Below are 20,135 nucleotides of genomic sequence, written 5' to 3'. Positions count from 1 at the left end.
ATGGTGGGTATCCAATAGACAGACCTGCTCCTTGCTTGTTTTCTAGCTGTTTTTCTCCTCAGATAGCTGAAGAAAGCCCTAGGGAAAGGTTTGGAATCACAGCACGTCTACAATGAGCTGTCACAGGTTCTGCACATGTGTACTCTCAAATTACCTAAAATGTCTAGTAGATCCATTTTAGGGTTAATAAGCCTAAGAGCAGACACCAATCTACTGAAGGGAATTGCTGCCTCCAGTGAGCTCCAGCACAACTGCACTCGCTGGCGCGTCTGCGTTGAGTCATTTAATATGTTATATAAGTGATGAAGATGATTATGCTGATGATAGTGGTCTGGCCCACTTTTGCAATATTAAATTTTAATGTTTTCTGTGCTTGAATATAGAAAAGTTTCTCAATGATTGATTAGAGCTGCTCGCTGGCTATTTCAGAACATTACTTTTAAAAGCCCTGTGTTGACAAAATAATTTATTACTAAAACTCCCGAGATTACTGTTGAAACACAATCAGTACCATGTGATTTTGAGAGCTGTGTCCAGTGGACATTAGTGAAGCTAAGAGGGGGAATTAAGGCAATTGTTTTAATATTTAAAGCCTGTTCCTGTCCGGGAGCCAGAAAGTCTATGTAACCAATAGCCAGGGTAAAATATTTGAAATTCTCTGGAGTTTTATTTTCATTTCTATTACAATAACTGAGCAGCAAGGCTTCCATGAAGGGAAGAAAATGATCTAACCCTCGTTTATTAGTGAAAATTGAAAACAGTTTATTTCAAATCATTGGAAAGATAGCATGGGAAATCTATTCATTTATAAGTGATTAAACATGATGGAGACTATCATAACAATAGAGAAAAAGGAAACTAAATCAATCATGAGACTCTCTGTGTCTAACAAATAAAGCTTGCCTGAAGATCAGAGTGCAGAGCTAGCCACACTAGTTAGCAATAGAGGCCAGGCAGTGGTGGCCCACACCTTTAATCCCAGCACTTGGGAGACAGAAGCAGACAGATCTCTCTGAGTTCAAGGCCACCCTTGGTTACATTAGAGGGAATCAGTCTAAAAGAGAAATAGAACTCACCCCTTAGATCCCAGCACTTAGAGTGACAAGCTTTTAATCCTAACACTGGGGAGGTGGAGATGGGTGATTTGGCTAGGCTGAGAGAGGACTATCAGGCAGGGGGAGACAGAACTCATTGGAGTCTGAGGTTTTTGGTGGATCACCCCTTCTGCCTGAGCATTGGTGCAGGTAAGAACTCTCTAGTGGCTGGCTGCTTTGCTTCTCTAAACTTCAGCTGTCTCTGGGTTTTTATTTATCGTGCTACAACTTTCCCTCAAAGTAGTATCCCCCCTTTTTTTTTCTGGGTACTTGAATTTACCTGAGTAATTATTCCTGAATTCTGCCATTGGGCCTGAATAGGCAAAGCCAATTTCCAACAGTAAGTTCAATTAATACAGCAGATGGCACAGGGTTACCAGTCCCATCAGGTGATTGTCTTCCTTCCATCATGTTTCCTGTCGTCTTTAGTTCCAGGCACTCAGCAAGTACTAATTCGTCGTTGCAGCACTCCTACCCAAGTGGAAAAATTTTAATAAACAAAATATAAGAAAAAATAAAATTGAGGTTAATTTATTTGAAAGCACCTGTGTAAGACACACAGAGAAATTAAAACTATTGCATGTTTATATTAATCATATAAAGAAAGGTAGCACTGTTTTATTGTTCAGTCTCCCTGGAACAAAAGGATTTATGAGAAGGGTTTCCGTGGGAGAGGAGGAGGGTGGAAGAGGGCCATGGAGGGTTGCCAAAATAACCAAAGTTCACTCTATAGGTGTGTGAAGTTGTCAAACAAAAGGTAGACATACTCAGGAAACTTCTCCGAGGTTCATCCTTTCAAAAGCGTGTCAATATGTCAAATAGGTATTCTCTCAATCCATGTGCCTGCCTTTCTCATCTCTCCAATCTATCACCTCAAACCCTGGCTTCTCACCAATTACACAACTGGAAATGAAGGAATAAATAAAATGTTCTTCCTCATCCCTCAATAAGGGCTGCCGGTGAGCTACCTCGGGAAGCTTGAGAATCGCAGTCCAGACATTTGTTTCCATAAAGAATGGTGCCAGGAAGCTGGAACCACCTTAGGAGACAGCAAAGTGTCTCACCTCCCTTGGGCTCTGGACTCCTCGCACCCGGCTGCATCCTTGTGGAAGCCTTGCGCAGCCGTAGTCCTCCGCCTCCAGGGCGCCCCCACCCCACCCATCCAGTCCAGCTCCCAGGGCCACAGAACCAGGGCGCAGCGCCATCCAGGCTGCATTCCATCCTTACCGGGCGTCTTTCCCGGGTTTGGGCCTGTGCAGTGTCTGCCCAGAGAGGGATACATCAGAACATCGGAACCGGAGGGGAGAAGGGGCCCCAGGGAACCCCAGGGGGCATTCGAACCTGAAGAATCTCTCTCTGCTTAGCATTACTCCACTAGAGAGGTAGACAGAAAACACTCTGCTGGACCCTTTCTCCCCGATCCCTCCTACTATATCTTCAAGAATAAAGGCACTGGAGGAGAGGGTTCATGTTGAAGGTGGTCAAGCCTTTCTGTCTTCTGTAGTCTTTGTTCTTAAAGTAAAGCCCGGGTTCACTGGCCCCACCAGGCTTCAAATCAGAGACCACTGGGTCTCCCCCCTCCATCTGCAACGTATTGGGAGCTTTGGCACTATGCGCACAAATCCAAACAGAAGTAAGTATTAAGGACAGTTCAATGTGTAACTGCCAAGGCTGATTAGCTGTTTTGGCTCAGCGCTGGCTCAGTAGTAAAAGTAGAAGGCATTTTGGTTTGGCAAGGTCACTGCAAAGTCCTTAATCTGCCACTAGAGGCTGCTCTGAAGTCTTAATACGTGAGGGCTAACGTAGTGAGAGGAGACCCTCCCTCCCCCAAGACAGAAACTGGAAAAGTCTGGAGGTGGTACTAGTTTGCAATTCATTGCAATATTTTGCCCCCACGGATAGCCTTTTGTTTTTTCCTTTCTTTCTTCCCATTCTTTTACTCCAGTCCTCTCTCTCTTTCTTCCTCCTCTCTCTGCTTCATACCAGTTTGATTCTCATGGGCATCCAAGTAGAAGATAAAGAAATTCTTACTTTTGCTTTCATGGGTCTGTATTTCAAGGTAGTATAGTATACACTCCTGGGATGCTTGTGACCTCTATTAATAAAGTTTCATTTTGCTATTAGAAAAAAACCCTCTTGCTCAAAAGGCAGAAATCATGATCAAAGTGCTCTGTGTCTGCTGCTATTCCCACAAACCATTAAATGGACCTTCTCTTTTTAAACCCAGTCCCCATTCAACAATGCAAGGGATGTTCAGAAAGGGCTTTTTAAAAAAAAGGCATGACATAATTAGATCTCAAATAAGCAAATTCAGGATGACTCAAGGTGAAGATTTATGAAAGTTTCCAGTAGCTGATGGAGGCTTTCTCTCTTATCAGAAGAGTATTGCATTCGTGAGACCCACCCCTCAGTGTCAGATGGGAAACTACTAATCTAGCACATGAGGCTTACATGTGCATGCAAATGGTGCATACAAAATGCACTATTTTGCATGATACATTAGTATCTAGGAGTGCTGTTTGATTTTGTTTTAGATTTATTTATTTTGCTTTTGGTTTTGGGGGGATTTTCTTTTTGAGATTTATTTATTTTATGTGTATGAGTGTTTGCCTGTGTACATCTGTGCACTACTTGTAGCCTGGTGCCTGCAGAGGCCAGAAGAGGGCATCAGATTCCATGCGAGATGCCATGTGTGTGTTGGGGACCAAATTCAGGTCCCCTGCAAGAAGGTTCCTAACCACTGAGCCATCTCAGCAGCCACGTGCTAGATGTTTTCTGTGCCAGTATTTAGTATTCTTAATGGTCTGATGAAGCAGATATTATAATCTGTTTTTTAAATCATGTATGTATGTGTGTGTAGGGGAGTGGTGTGTGCCTGAGCCTGAAGAACTGTGTAGTTTAGCTAGGCATGATGGTGCACACGTTTAATCCTAGCACCTTGTGAAGCAGAGGCAGGTATATCTCTGTGAGGCTAGCCTGGCCTATATAGCAAGTTCCAGGACACCCCAAGAATATAGAGGGAGTCTGTATTTCAAGAAGAAAAAAGCACAGTGTTTCGTGGATCACCCACAGCCTCCCTAGTGTCATATCCCTCTAGGCTTGGGTCCTGGAACACTGACAGAACCATAGATACCTAGTATCCATAGATACATAGTACAGAGAATCTGGGATCAGGTAGGATTCTCTCAATTCTCTCAACCTGGAACTTCCATGTGTTTATTATGTACAGCAAAAGGGGAGAGTCAGCTAGTCTTTGCAGGAGATCTCTGTAGTCAGCAGTTTTAGGTTGTAAACATCTGGAAGAAAGGTGTGTGTCTCTGCTTATGTATGTCTGTGTGTGCACAGAGGCTGGAAGAGGGTGCTGGGTGGACTCTGCTGTTACTCTCTGCCTATTTCTTTGAGGGGGGTCTCTCCCTAAATCTGAGGTTCATGTTTTCTTGGCTGGGCTGGAGGCCAATGGATCATAGCAATGCTCCAGTCTGGACTCCCTCAGAGCTGGGGTGATTGGCATGGATGGGATGCCCTGCTTGTGACTGGGGTGCTTGGATCTGTCCTCATGGCTTCACAGTAAGCACTGCTGACCACTGAGTCATCTCTCCAGATACAGATGCCTCCACTTTTAAGGACACAGTCAGAATTGGGAATTAACTCATTACTAATACCTGCAGAAGGAAAAAAAATGGAAGGATTTCTTCCAGAGAAAGTTCCTTAGGGTCTCACAGCATTGTTTCAGTATTCTAGAAAAATTGAACAAAATCCCAAATTACTGTCTCTAAAATCTGCTGGAATATCAGTCCAGTTGTTGAGTTTTCTTCGTGGATAGCTATACCCTTGCGCTCATATTTGATAATTCCCCTTGTTAGCATCAGGTTTATAGAAGCCTGGAAGTTGACAGAACAAGTGTTGTCATTTAGATATGAAGAGTTTCCCCCCCAAGGCACAAGTGTAAATGCTTGACAGCCAGATGGTAAACACTGGGAATTCCAGAGGGCTCTATCTTCATCAGTAGATTCATCCATTAATTGATTCTTTATTTGATTGCTTTATTGGGAGATGAGTCCTAGTTAGAGGAAGTAGGTCACAGTGGGGCAGGCCTTTGAGGAATGTCTTGTCCGTCACCATCCAGCCCCGCCCCCGTCACCTCCTGTCCACTGTGAGGTAAGCCACGTAACCACATGTTATGCACATATTCTACTTCAACATGCATGGAACCGTGGCCTGAAACCGTAAGTCAAGAAATGCGTATTTCCTCCTTTCAACTTGTTCCTTTCAGGTATTTTGTCATAGCAACAAGAGTTTGACTAGCATAAAAAGTTGGTATCATAAAGTGGTGACACTACTGTGGCTATGAGATCATAAAGGGTTCAAACTCTTTGCTATTGGTTTGTGGAAGGAATCTGGAAAACGTTTGGCGATGTGGACTAGTGGAACCCTAGGCTGCTGTAAGCAGAGATTAGAAGACAGTCTTGATCTGTTTTCAGAAGACCAGAATGCCAATATGAATGGAGACAGTAAAGATGGCCGCCATGAAGTTTTGATGAGAACAAAGATTCTGTTGGGGGTTAGGTTAGAAGCCATGTGTGTTGTGCTGTGTCAAAGAATTTGTCTTCATTGTTTTGATGCTCCAAGACTGTATTTGAGACTGGTTTAAAGATATTATTAGCTAGGTGTGATCGTACAAGCCTTTAATCCCAGCACTTGAAAGGCAGAGGCAGTGACCTCCACCAGCCCACACTTGGGACAGCAGACCCTGCACCTCACCAGGACAGCACAATAGAACCAACCCTGTTAGTAGAGGTGTGGGTGAGCCAGCCCTGAAGTTATGAGCATGGGAGAACTGTCCCCATTACTCATCTGCCTTGCGGTAGCATGTACAGGGGAGAGATGCCCCTCTGAGCCCATCACCACCTAAAGCAGGAAAGCTGTAGTCATAAGAACAGGAGAGCTGTCTCTGACCCCAACCAGCTGCACCACTTGGGAGAGCAGGCCCTGCACCTTGCCTGGGCAGCTTAATAGAGTCAGCTCTGTTAGTGGTGGTGTGGGTGAACCAGCCCCCAAACTGTAATCATGAGAGAGCTTTCCCCACTACTCATCTGTCATGAGGCAGTGTGAATGTGGGAGAAATTATCTCTCCTTACCCCTCACCCATTACCCCCTGCCTGCCACAGATGAGAGAGCTGATCTTCCCCTATAGCAGCTGCAGCTCTCAGGAAAGTGGGCCCTTCTCCTTGCCTAAACAGCACAGCAGAGCTGGCCCTATTGTTGGAGGTGTGGGTGACCCAGCTCCAGTGTTGTGAGCAGGGGGAGGCTGCACCCAATGTTCATCTGACATGTGGAGGCATGGACGAAGGAGAGATGCCCTCCACCCCTACCTCCATCGACGCTTGGGACAGGTAGAGGAGCTGGTCCTGGGGTCATGGGAGCAGGAGGGTGGCCCTTCCCCTCACCATCTGCAGCACATGGGAGAGTAGCCCCTGGACCTCACCTGAGCAATACAGTGGAGCTGGCTTTGATGGTATAAGTGTGCAAGAGTAGACCCTGAGGGAATGAAGGCAGGAGACTTGGCCCTGCCCCTTGCTCATTGCTGCAAGGAATAAATTAGCTGGGACAGTGTTGGAGAACTCACCCTGGTTCTGCTGCCCAGGCCCAGAACCAGGGTTATGAGCTGCCCGCCCCATCCCCCTCGAAACATCCACCCCATCTGTGATTTCTGATGGAGCAAGTAAAGGAGCCTGACCCACAGATCCAAAGTTGCAGGATCTCCACAATATAGGGCAACAACAGGATATCCAAGAAGAGTCCCAGGAAGACCCCTGCTTTGATAGTGTTGTAGAAACCAGAGGCCTCTAACCAGACCAATGACTCTTTGCAATGAACACTTGTAAGTAAAGATATATGGACAAAAGTAGGGATTTATTACATGACTCGCTGTGCGACACTGCAGCTTCCATGAAAAGATTGTTCATTTTTTTCCTTTAATTGTGATTTTTTGGGGGGTGGAGCTCAGGGGCAGTGGACAGATGCGAAAGTATGGGAAAATGAATAGAATCAAAATGCACAATGCGAAAGACATACAAAATAAATAAAAGAAAATAAATTAAAAAGAATGAAAGAAAAGTAAAGAAAGGCAGAGGTCTTGTCTACATAGCAAATTCCAGGACTACCAGGGCAATATAGAGAGACCCTGTCTCAAAGAAAGAAAGAAATTGGAGAGAGGCGGGGGCACTATCACCTGATTAATCTGTGGAAGATATTTTGTGGTAGTCCAACATCCAGGCTGTTGTATGGGTGGAGTTGCTCTTATCCAGTTTAAAATGGCAATTGAAGAGAGTAAAAATCCAAGTAGAAAATTTGAAAACCTTGGTGTTTCATCAGAAAATCTGGAGTAAAGCTAAAGAATACAAAGCTTCTGACAACTTTATCACAAAATGACAACAATAAAACTCCAATCTTTTTCTCAGGGATAGTAGAAGAATTTCTTTGAAGGCATTTCTAGAACTGGCCAGACCCAACCCATTTTCAGCTCAAGAGCATTAAAGAATAAAGTCACTGAAAGACTCCCTTGAGAACAGCATATTTCTTGTGAACCGTACTTGAACAGTCGTGCCTAAAAAGTTATTTCTTCAGGGTTCATTTCACTGTGTTTAGCTGTCTAGATAGTCAGAGGTCACTAAAGCCATGATCCAAATGAATCTGTTTATTGCTTGATGCTAGATCTTGTCATTGTTCATGTGATATTGACTTTGTTGATTTGAAGAACTCTGGAGTTTTGGAGTCATGGAGGCTTACACCTAGTTTTCAGGAGGCCATGCAATGTGTGTCAAGGTGAGGATTCCATTAGGTAGCCCCAAAGACAGTGACACAGGAAGTGACTAGAATGAAGACAAAGATGTAATGGAGACCCCAGGGAGATAGAAATGCCAGGGATGTGGACTCTCTACTGAGGAAAGCAAAGCCAGGGAGGAGAATAGTATAGGAGAAAAGCTATAGTGGCAGAAATGGCAAGCCCTTTGGAGCACACATCATGCTACTGTGTACCCCAGGTGCTGGACTGTGTGATTTCATGTTTGTCCTTTGGGTTTTAGCCTTGCTTAGATCTCATCTTTCTTTCCTACGAGCCAGTTGTTCCCTTCAGGATGCAAACATTTTCTCTGTGGCATTGCACTTCTGGCACCTATACATTGTTTAATTTCTCAGAGACTCACAGCTTAGAATTTGACTTGAGTCTTGGAAGAGCTCTTCAAGCAATGTTGGAATTGTTTAGGTTTGGGGACTCTTAGAGAAATAATAGAGACACTTCTTATTGAGATAGGCACGGACCGTTGGGGGGAATTTTATGATTTTGGATATGAAATGCTCTTCAAAGACCCAAGTGCTCAAGGCTTGCATGCCAGCTGATAGGATTTGGCTAAGCATTTGGACCACATAGGCACCACCTTCATCAATGTCTATCACAAAGAGAACTTCTTTACTATATGCTATTGGCTATGAAATTCTGTCTTGCCAGGTTTAGGGCCAGAAGCAATGGGGCCAAGTGATTGTGGGCTGAGACCTACGAAACCATGAGCCAAAATAAACCTTCCTTCCTGTTAAATTATTGCCCTCAGCAATGTGACAAAATTATTTTTGTCACAGCATTGCATCTTTGGCCAATATAGAAGGTGTAAATCAAACAGGCCAAGTGGCATGTGAAGCCAAAGCATACACGTTAGGTCATATTTAAGTTGTGCTCCTTAATACCCCCAAATAAAATACCTCTTTCCTCTAATGCCAACCCACACAAAAAAAGAAAGTATCCATGTAAATATCTTAGCTTGGAAATCAAGATGGAGATGTAGGATATTCTGGGATTCAGTAATTTGAAGCATGAATTTAGTAAGTTCAAAGAGTTGATTCCAGTTGAACAGTAGGTCTCAGCTACACAAACAAGGCTAACTATTCTAAATGTTGCAGATCGTATGCTGCTCTGTTCTGCTTTAATTTTGTGAGTGCACATTTGATTTTAAAGTTAAAGCTAAACTTTGATATTTTATGTGCAATTATTGACTAATCTTGGTTGGATTTAGAGTGTAGTTTATCGTTTACATTTAAAAGAAGACCAAAATCACAGTCTGTTTAATTACCCCCAAATTATGGCCCTGTTAGTCTATTTGATGCTTTGTCTAAACTTTTATGGCTTCCTTCTCGATAAACCTCAAGTTTGGATGTTTTGAAAAGTTGGAGCATCATTTCTCATTACAATGCAAGTAAATATTTTACAAAAGCATGCATTTATTTGAGCCTTTATTGATACTTAGACCTTTAACTCTTTGGGTGAGAATCAGTCATGCTGCTCAGGCATAACCACTGTTACAATTTTAACACAAGAACCTCCAATTAGAGTACATATCCAATTGATCTTGAAGAGTTAATTGCAAAGATACATCGACTAAAGTTATAGATTACATATTACTCTATCAAGAGTTGTTTCATTTCTTCCTTCTAAGGGAAAATGGCCAAGAAGAAAGCTTAATTATGTTTTGTAAAGTTTTTTACAAAATTGAAGTCCTCCTCTGTGTCCTATAATTTGGGGGACTTTACTAATTGTTCTACAAATTAGAGCAAATGGATGCAGAATTATTTATGTGGGACACCCTTACCTTGGCACAACTTTTAGAATGATTTCTATCTAGATAGCTGCCTTTGAACTTTGGTAAGTATTTGCCAACATGGCCTCTAGTTCATCAAGTTATTAAGTAACAAGGGAGAATATCTGTATTCAAAGTAACTTTGGTTTGATAAAACTTTCGAAACTCCCATTAAATTAATATTGTAGTCAGATTTTTCTGAAGACTATGTTTCATTCATTTTGACATTCTGAATTTAGCTTTGTGTTAGTCAGTTGTCAATTAACTCTGTATGTGTAACTTTGACTTTTTGTACAATTGTTTCCTCAGGAAATGTAGTTTTAGTGGGCCAGTGAGATCAAAGTCCTGGTAGAATGTACTCAACAACTCATTAGAGAAATGCTGTAGTAAAGATACAGCAAGACCTGGAAACATTGTTTTGTTTTTCCTTTTGGCATTGCCCTACCAATAAGAAGAGGAGAGGAAAACCAAATATTGATGACAGAAAATAAAGAATGCCTCATGGAGTGGAATAATTATGGAATCCAGCACACAAGCAGAAATCATCACCCGTGTCATTAAGCAGGCACTGGCCTATTGCTGGTGAACACTTTTGCCCCTGACTGTTATTGGCCTCCTCCTTCAGGGACTTTGCTTTTGTTGTCAAGGAAATGATGAAGTGAGAAAATTGAAGGAGGCCACTCTGGTCGAGGGGACACTGGCTAGATGAGACATGCCTGGCAAACAAGAGTTGTAACTATTTCCAAAAAAACTATGCTGAACATATCTTTACCCCTGGACTTTATGCCAGCTAAGAACAGTGGATCATGTTCTTGAACTTGGATGATTATGTACATTCCAGAAGAGAGTGTGGATTCAGGGATATACAATGTGGCTTTGCAGCTGACAGCCTTTCTCTTTCTCACTGAAAAGTAACATACTGCAGATTAAAAAAAAATTGGTACCTGTCATTGAAATAAAAATTCTCCCTGGGCATTTCAAAATACTTGATTTAATATGACACATAGTTAAATGAGTCAGCCAGTCCTTTAGGCTATGTGCTGTCTTGCTTGATTGTGTTTTCTCTCTGTCTTTCCTGTGCTCTGTTTACTAGTTTGGGGGACAGAAGTGCCTTCATTTGTTTTTCCATGGAATTTCAATGATTGATAGACTGTGTTTTAATGATAACGAAATAACACTGCTCTTAGCTAACAGTCTGCCATCTGTTATGATTGGAACCTTAAATTTTTCCCCACAAGCTCATGTGTGGAAAGTTTGTTTCCCTGCTATTGGGAGGCAGTGGCAACTTCCAGAGGTATGACCCAGTTGGAGGAGGCAACTCGTTGGGACATAAAGAGGGTCTTGGGATCCTGGCCATCTTCCCTGACCTTGACTGTCCCATCCACATTGACGTAAATAGCCTCCTCCACCAAGCCCTTCTGCCTTGCTATTCTGTCTTACCACAGCCCCCAAAAGAACGCAGCCAGATGACCATGGACAGGGAGCTAAGATAAATCTTTTAAGAAGATTTTTTTCAACTATGCTGCCAACTATGCTACTGGAAAGTAGACCTTGAAAGTAGTCCTTCTCTTGGTTTTCAAATAGAGGGAAAACCAAATGTTTCCTAATGGGAAACAAATAATTGGAAAATAAATGAAATGTTTCATCATATCCAACACAGATACATTGTGATAATTACAACAATATTCTCAGTTTCCTTTCCTCCCCTCCTACCATTCTTCCTCCCTTTAATGCTTATTGGGACTTTCTTTTATCATTCAGGATTTCTTTAATATTGTGTGTGTGTGTGTGTGTGTGTGTGCACGCACATGCATATATATATGCAATAATATATATATATATATATATATATATATATATATCCATATTGCATAAGGGCAGCTAGATCTAGGTAAAGAATAATGTGACCAGACTCTGGCTAAATTGTAGTCCACTTTATGGCTAGGCTGTCTTGTGTTTATTAATTGATGAGCATTTGGGCTAATATCTGCTTTTTGGCAATTTTGAATAAAACTGCTATGAATATCCATGTATAAGAGTTTGTGTGGAGCTTGAACACCACCCCCCACCTCCAGGAATATTCCTAGTAATACTTCCTGCCATTTGGTGACTGTACATTTGCAGAGCTGGGAAGTCAGCATTGAAGGCATCTCAGGGATGCCTATCAAAAAGAGATGTATCATGATACTGACGTCAAACGTTGCTCTGGTTCTTTTTCCCTTTTCCACAGGGAACAATCTTTGCTCCATATTTCTTAAATGTCTCTATCTTCATTTCTTTTCTGTTGCTCTGATAAGACACCATGACGAAGGCAACTTAAAAAGGAAAAAGATTTTCTGGGTTTGCTGTTCCAGGTTAGAGTCCACAACAGTGGAGAGGAGACAGCAAATGGCAGGTGTGGTGGCTGGAGCAGCAGCTGAGGGCTCACATCTTGGACCACAAGAATGAAACAGAGAAAGGAAACTGAAAGTGGCCTGAGTCTTTAAACTCTCAAAGCCTACCTCCAATGACACACCTCCTCCAACAAAGCCACATCCTCTGAGCCTTCCCATACAGTGCCACCAACTGGAGACCAATTATTCAATTACCTGAGATGACAGGACATTTTTTTCATTCAAACACCATAGTGTCTATATTCTAAAGCTTGTTAGAATTGAAGCAGAAACTTTGGGGAGTCACCCCGGTCCATCAGTCTTCACCAGACAAGGTCTACTTGCAGCCTTTATGGGTGAAGAACAAAGAGCCTCAAAACAAGCACTAGGTTAATGGAAACACAAAACAAAATAAAATTCTGTGATTCTAATTTGTATATTTCAGGGTCAGCTCAAGAAACACTCTAGCTTCTCCAAGAAGAAAAGAATTTAACAGAGGGAATAAAGAACTTGTCTGCCATTAAAGGGATTTCAGTAGAGCAAAGAGATGAGCACTAGGCTCTTGGCTTTAAGAAAGTACATCCTTGGACTGGAGAGATGGCTCAGAGGTTAAGAGCACTGACTGCTTTTCCAGAGGTTCTGAGTTCAATTCCCAGCAACCACATGGTGGCTCACAACCATTTGTTATGAGATCTGGTGCCCTCTTCTGGTGTGCAGATATACATGGAAGCAGAATGTTGCATACATGATAAATAAATAAAAAATCTTAAAAAAAAAAGAAGCTACATCCTTGCCTTGTCTTTCTGGTCCAGAATATGAGAGATCACCCAGGAGTCAGTAAATTAGGTGTCATGCTGGCAATGCTCTGAACCACAGAGGTGTTAAGTGGGGTGGGGGTGGGGGACTGAGGGGGTGAGAGGAATAGGGGGGTGGAGGAGAAGTAGCAGGGTGGGGAGTGGGGGTGGGAGTAGGGGGTGAGAGTGGAGGGTGGGGGAGACTGAGGGGGTAAGGGGAGTGGGGTGAGCATAGGGGAAAAGTGGGGGTGAGGGGAGCAGGAGGCAGGGGAGAAGTGGAGGGTGAGGGGGAGACTAGGAATTGAGGGGAGTGGAGGTGGGGGTGGAGGAGTCAGAGTTCAGAGGCTACCCACTCATGTTGACCATTGGCACCCCTTTCTCCTCACCACCACAAAAAGAATGGCTCCTTCGATTGCTGTCTTTCAAACTCCATGCAGGGTGGACACCAACCATGGAGCCTAAGCTTCGTGAAGACTCTGAAGTCCTAACCCCATCATCTGGGCTGTGAAGAGCAGGACAGGATATTGCAGTGTGTGAAAGGGTAACCCAGGGTTGACAGACAATATCCAACCCATCTGGAAATCACACACTCTCACTTGCCAAGAGGGCATAAGTGCTTTACATTTACCAGTGGCAGTTCAATGTGTAAGGGTGTTCCAAAGAAGCGTCAGCACAAAACAATGCTCTCAAGGCAGTGAGCATCCCTTCTGTCCGGCTCATTTTCCAACTTCTTTTAAAGCCAACTTTTTGGTCACAGACAACTATCAGTACAGCACTGGCGTGCATGCTTGAGGCACATTGTGTAAACAAAGTTAAGGCCAACATTTTTTTTTTTATTGTGCACATGGGCTCCAAACCAATCCCTAATTTTCCAAGTCAATTTAGAATTTTCTAAAAGGAACAGGTGACAAGACAGGAATTCTATCTGTCCTGGCTCCTGGACTGCCATTGTGATCCACTGGACATCAAGGACCACTGTCAACATACCCTGGCCACCAGCGTCTGTGAAACCGATGCCTTTCCTCTAGACACATACATAAATTCAAATTTGTGTTTATTAATGTAGTATGTGCATGTGCTCACATGTGCGTGGACACACACACACACACACACACACACACAGACACACACACACACACACACACACAGACACCACAACACATGTCTGAAGGATAATCTGCAGATATCAGTTCTTTCCTTCTACCCGTGCAATCTGGGGATGGAGTACAGGCTGGCGGGCTGAGCCATCTCATTGGCCTACATATATAAATTTTATCAGTGGTTTTCTATATGGCTTTGGATTTAAAGGTTTATAGGTAAAATTTCTATGTAAGAAGACATCCTTAGATATGCATCTATGCTGGAGGCAACCTCGAGTGTCTCCATTTTCACACTTTTGTTGCTAGGGAGGCCAAAGCTAAATCTTAAGCCCTTTTACTTTTATAGAATAATCCGCTTCTCTCCTTCCTGAACAGTTTCCAATTACTTTCACTTTTCCCTGTAAAATCCACAGAGCACAGTTAAGCACTCCATCCCCACTAATTTCATAGTGCATTTGGAGGAACTTTGTATGCATCAAGACAGACAAAGGAGCATCATGCGTGACCAAGGCCAGGCTCCTGATACGTACTTACAATGTGCTAAATTATTTGGGGAATGCTGCCATTATGTTCCCTCAAGAGTAAGGTGACACTGGGAAATAATTTTTTCAAGGTAGTAACTTAAATTTATTTTTTTTAAAAAAAGAATACAGCATTGTCCGATTGGTTTTGTAAGAGCAAAGGCAACAGTCAATCATTTCTTTGGCTCATTCTTTAATCCTTGAACAAAACTTAAGCCAAGGTTACTTTGGTAGGATTTAAAGCAGTGAGACATATGTGAATAAAATGATATTAGGTCTATGTAATTCTGAATAATAAAATAAAGATTAAGATGGCAATCTGTCCCGCAAGTACTGGTATTTAAACTTTAAAAATCAATCAAGAGAGAAGATTAAGTGGTGTTTCTTTGGCGCTAAAAATGTAAAGCTAGGACCAAATTGTTCTATTTTCACAGATTTAAGATACAAGGAATGATATTTAAAGACATTAATGTGACTATTAAACCTTTCCGTTTGTAAAGACATCCCTGTGAAGTACACTTAGCAGAAATCCCTGAGGATATTAAATACTCTATTAGTATCTTCCTTCAAAAACAAAGAGGAATAATTTAAAAGCTTTTCGAGACATAAACACAGTACTTAGCCCAAGCAGAACCCATTTCGAAGGCTCCCTCTGCAGTCTGTAAAACAGGCCTCCTCAGGCGCCACAGCACAGCAGAGTCACAAGACGAAATACCTTAGCTGTCCTTCGGCAAGCTAGCAAACCAGTCTCGGATGGTCTCCCTGTTTTGTTTTAGCCACTCAATATTGTTCTTCACTGTTTCCAAAACTTGCTGTCTGGGTTGTGCTCCCGCTCCAGCATTTGGATATTTTGCAAAAAAGCTCTCCATCTAGAAAAGAGAAGGAAATAATTAAAAGAACCATTTGATTGAGGCCCATCTCTTCAGGAATTCCATTTGGAAACTGGCTTTGTTTCTTCCCATGGGGAATTTGTTATGACAGCACCTCCTGTAGCACTCAGAATGGGCCTGCCAGGCACATGAGCAATCACCCTTCTGGGCTTTGGGCCCCTGAGAGCCAGTTTAACCACAAGAGGCTATGACAGGGAAGGAGGGCATGATGCCATGGTTAGCATGTCCACGTCTGTGGATTTCTCTACTGTCTGTGCATTTCCCAAGGTGTCCCGTGGACATTGTGGCCTGTGGAATGCTGGCTTTTCTCCAACTTTTTTTTTTAACTCTAGAGGTCTGGAGAATTTCCCATACTTTCAGCTCATTTCCTAAAGGCTTGTAAGAAAAATCTCTCTTGAATATAGTTCTATGCTCTTTCTACCTTCCAAACTCCTTCCGAAAATTCAACCAGAGTATTATCTGCCATTTTCAATACTAAGAATTATTTTGTTTCTTTAACATGCAGGAATCTAAGCATCTCAATATCTATTGCACAGACGTGGAGACATCTCTCTTTGTCCTACATTAAGGGACATAAGTTTTCCTTCACTGAGATTTCAGTGATTTAGGATTCATTTCAAAATTCCCAAACTATCAATTCGGAATGGATTCCGATCTCAACCAACTTGTCCCAGAGACACCGATAGCTACGGGGATAGGAGAGACATGCTGCAGTCACTTCTGTCAGCCAGTCCCAGCCTTCCTGGGCCTTTCATTTCTCAGGGTTTAAACTTCTTCATCATTTGAATCATTTTTTTCCAGTTAGTAAAAGAAGCAGTGTATAATTGATTAGATATAAGGGGTTTCTCTCTCTTCTTGTGTCTGGGATTTGATTGGAGAAACCATCACATCTCTTTGGGAGAACAGCTTAAGCTTGTTCCTTTCTAGGCAGGTCGAAAGTGACCTGGTTCCCTACCTCCCAGAGCTGCAGCTCGGTGTTGAAGGGCTCGGCGATGGTGACGATCCGGCCAAGGTTTCTGTCATTGATTGTGAATCTGTAGCGGTGTGGAAGGGAGGAAGATAGGGATATTAGTGCCCTAGTGTGACCTTCTTCCTACATGGAAAGGGTATATGTGTTGGTGTGGATGTGAAGGACTTTTCTAAAGAAGACAAACACAATAATAGAATATGACGGCTCAGGTAATGAAAGTGCCTTCCATACAAGCCCGATGCCCTGAGTTCAACCCCCAAATCCCACAGTGGAAAGAAAACAGCCAGCTCCTGAGAGCTGTCCTTTGACCAGCACACACACACAACCAATAAAAATGTAAATGTAATCATATTCAGGAGTAATGTCTGTAAAGTCCATACTTCTTGCAAATAGATTTCATGTCATTTCTCAGTATGGCAGGCTGCTTGTGCGCCCCAAATACTTTCATTCCTCTTGGGTACAAGGGCACACAGATAATGACAGTACTTCTCAGCCTTCCTTAGACCCTAATTCTTATCAACAAAACACAAACTAAGTAATAGGTCTGTGTCTATTCTTTGTTGCTGTAATGGGACACCTATGACTAGGTTATATGTAAAGACTAGCACTAGCCTATGCTTGGCTTCTGATAAGGGTCTTGCAAGTGCTTCAGCTCCTGGAGGAAGCAGCGTGGAAGCATTGCATATGCTGAGAACCTGGTGCTAAGTATTAACAATACGGTGCTAAGTGCTTCATGACAATCAATCTCTAGTTACCTTTGAATTAAAAAACAAACATTTTGGGATAGGATTTCATGTAGCCCAGGCTGGACCTGAACTTTTCATATAGCTGAGGATAGCCTTGAAGTTTTGACCCTCCCACTTCCTCTTTCTGAGTATAGGGATTACAGGCAAGCATCACCTTCCCCTGGTTTGTGAGGTGCTGGGGAATTGAACCCAGGGTTCTGTGTGTGTTGGGTAAGTATTGACTGTACCAACTGAGCTAATGATTCCCTAATAGCCCTACTATCTTTCAGCATGGAAACCTCAATGACCAGTTTTAATAGGTGTTTTGGTGGGGACAACCTCTAGGTACGGCTAACTCATGTCCATACAACACATTCACTTGGGAATTCATCCACATAGGACTTCTTTCACTCCTTACAGACAGAAATACAAATCTTGTCACAACTAATCACACTGTAAAAAAAAAAAAGAGAAAGAAAGGAAGAAAGGAAGAGAGAGAGAGAGAGAGAGAGAGAGAGAGAGAGAGAGAGAGAGAAAGGGAAAAAGAAAGAAAGGAAGAAAGGAAGAAGAAACCCCACAATTATACATAAAATTTGACCACTGAAATACTGGGGTAGGGATCCAGCAAAATATACCTATATATAAATCAATAGGAGAAAATTTGTACTCTATTATATTATATACCAAAGACCACAGTGGAAGATAAAAGCAGATAAAGTTGGCTTTATCTTTTTTAAAAAAACTTTATACTATAAAGGAGAACTTATAAACAAAATTAAAAGTAATTTGGGACTGGACAGTAGTGGCGCACGCCTTCAATCCCAGCACTTGAGAGGCAGAGACAAGCAGATCTCAGTGAGTTCAAGGCCAACCTGGTCTACAGAGTGAGTTCAAGAGCAGCCAGAACTGTTACACAGAAAAACCCTGCCTCGAAAAACAAAAACAAAAACGTAATTTGGGAAAAATAGTTGTAATACACAGAGAAGTGGAATCTTTTCTTCTATGTAAAGAACCATTGCAAAGTGTTAAAAGTGAGCAGTACGCAAGATGGAATTCGCAGAGGATGAAAAGATAAAAACTCGGCACACTCAGCCAACACCCAGCCTCACCACAGAAACTCCAGCTACCGCTTCTCAGTCCTGACTCCTCAGTCACTACCCAGAAGGTGACACCCAGACACAGAGTGACACTGCCTATCTGCCTCACAATCACTTCCGCCCTTGGCAGGAAATACGGCCTCTGGATTCCAGTGTTTGTTCTCCAGACCTTTTCTCTGTGCCCACTCTATACGAGTCCATCCCTCCGGCTTATTTGCTTCCAAGTAGGACACACATTTGCACCAATCTTTCTGCTAGTCTTTCTCTCTACTCCAAGCTGTGCCACCACGCTAAGTCATTCCCATGTCACCGAAGCCAGTATGTTATCTCCTTAGTTCCCTGAGAATATTTCCAGTGATGTTTTCTACGCTCCGCTTTAGCCATCCAATTCCCATAAAATGCCTTGGAATCACTTTAAACCTGCCTCTGAATTATTCATTTGTGTGCTGTCTACCACAAAAAGGGCTTTTCAGTTTTCACCCTGACCGCTCTTAGCCCAGCCTGGATTTCTGGTAGTTGACTCTCCAATGCCCGCTTCTACTGGACCGTAAGTCCTTCCTTTTATGCTCCACATACTTATTTATGCCGTTGAGACGTGATGGCTTTATACTCAATCACACTTTTCATTAATAATTATTGTCTAGCAAAACTGTAACTTGGGATGAAGTCAGCTGTTCATCTTCTCAGGTTGTTTTACGTTCTGGCTTGAGAAGTCACCAGACTCACCCCATATTGGTTTTTTGTGCATTCATGGATTTTAATATCAAATGATATTAGTAGTCCTCTTCCATTTCCTCAGTCAACAAATTCATTTTCCTTCAATCTGTCCTTTTCAAATGTTTTCTCTCTCTTCCAACCTCTAAATATTGCCCGTCTTTTCCCCCTCCCTAAAGATGTCTTTGCCTTCCGATGTAGAGAGAAATACAAAGTAACTACATCCACCTGTCTCCCTCCTAATACCTGAGCTTTGACTGCTTGTTTTCCAACTTAAAAAACAACTTTACTTAAAAAAAAAAACTTTATTTTGTTCCACATACTGGGACTTTCTCATCAGCATTTAAATATATTAGGTACATTCCAATACCTTCAACATACAAAAGAAGAAAAGGGGGCTGGAGAGATGACTCAGTGGTTAAGAGCTTCCAGAGGACCTGGGTTCGATTCCCATCATCCACATGGCACCTCACAGCTGCCTGGAACTACAGCTCCAAGGGTTTCAACACCCTCACACAGATATACATGCAAGCAAAGCATCAATACATGTAAGATAATAATAATAAATACTTTCTTAAAAAAGGAGAAAAGGAAGGATCCTCCTTTTTAATCTGGAATTTCTCTTAGCTGTCTCTCCTTCCATACTTGTCAAATTTTTCATGAAATTTTGCTGCAGACTCTGGTTGGTGCTGTTCACTTAGAGTCATTCCCTATCACTCCTCTAGAATATTCTTTTTCAGAAAGTTTCATTTTCACTATTGTTAATTATGTGTATGTGATGGGGGTGGCATGCGCATGAGTGCAGGTGCCTGTGGAGGTCAGTCGTTACCTCCCTATGGAGATAGAATTATGGGTGGTTATGAGCGTCTTGGGGTGAATGCTAAGAACTGAACTCAGGTCCCTGGCAAGAGGAGTAAGTGCTCTTCACTCTGCACAGTTTCTCTACCCCTAAATATCTCATTCCAGAATTGCTAATTTTATATCAGTAAGTCTAGGTGACATATTTTTATCTTCAGTTTACTCAAATTTTAAGTAGCATCTGACAAGAGAACATCTCCCTCTTGAAAAGAAAATCTTCCCTCTTGCCCTTAAAGGAAAACCATAAACATATATGTAGCAAGCAGAACCCTGCTAGAAACCCAAGCATTGCCCTTATCACCTCACTCTCCTCTTTTATTTTCAACCCCCTCCACGTTCTATGAGTCTTTTATAGTCTCCATGGCGCCATGCT

General features: G+C 42.4%; 1 protein-coding gene across 1 annotated transcript in view; it reads right to left on the bottom strand.

Annotated features, from left to right (window-relative positions):
* Nucleotides 1-14,587: 14,587 nt before the first annotated feature.
* Nucleotides 14,588-20,135, bottom strand: part of Enpep (glutamyl aminopeptidase) — a 72,590-nt gene continuing 67,042 nt past the window's right edge. The window contains exons 20-21 of the mRNA XM_027395690.2: nucleotides 16,354-16,432; nucleotides 14,588-15,377 (exon numbers count right to left, since the gene is read on the bottom strand). Of these exons, the coding sequence (XP_027251491.1) occupies nucleotides 15,225-15,377; nucleotides 16,354-16,432 (232 nt within the window). The 3' untranslated portion in view covers nucleotides 14,588-15,224. The remainder of the gene's footprint in view (nucleotides 15,378-16,353; nucleotides 16,433-20,135) is intronic.

Source organism: Cricetulus griseus, assembly GCF_003668045.3.
Source record: "Cricetulus griseus strain 17A/GY chromosome 1 unlocalized genomic scaffold, alternate assembly CriGri-PICRH-1.0 chr1_0, whole genome shotgun sequence".
NCBI lineage: Eukaryota > Metazoa > Chordata > Mammalia > Rodentia > Cricetidae > Cricetulus > Cricetulus griseus.
The sequence above is the reverse complement of the archived record's forward strand: the minus strand, read 5'-3'. Positions and strand labels throughout refer to the sequence as shown.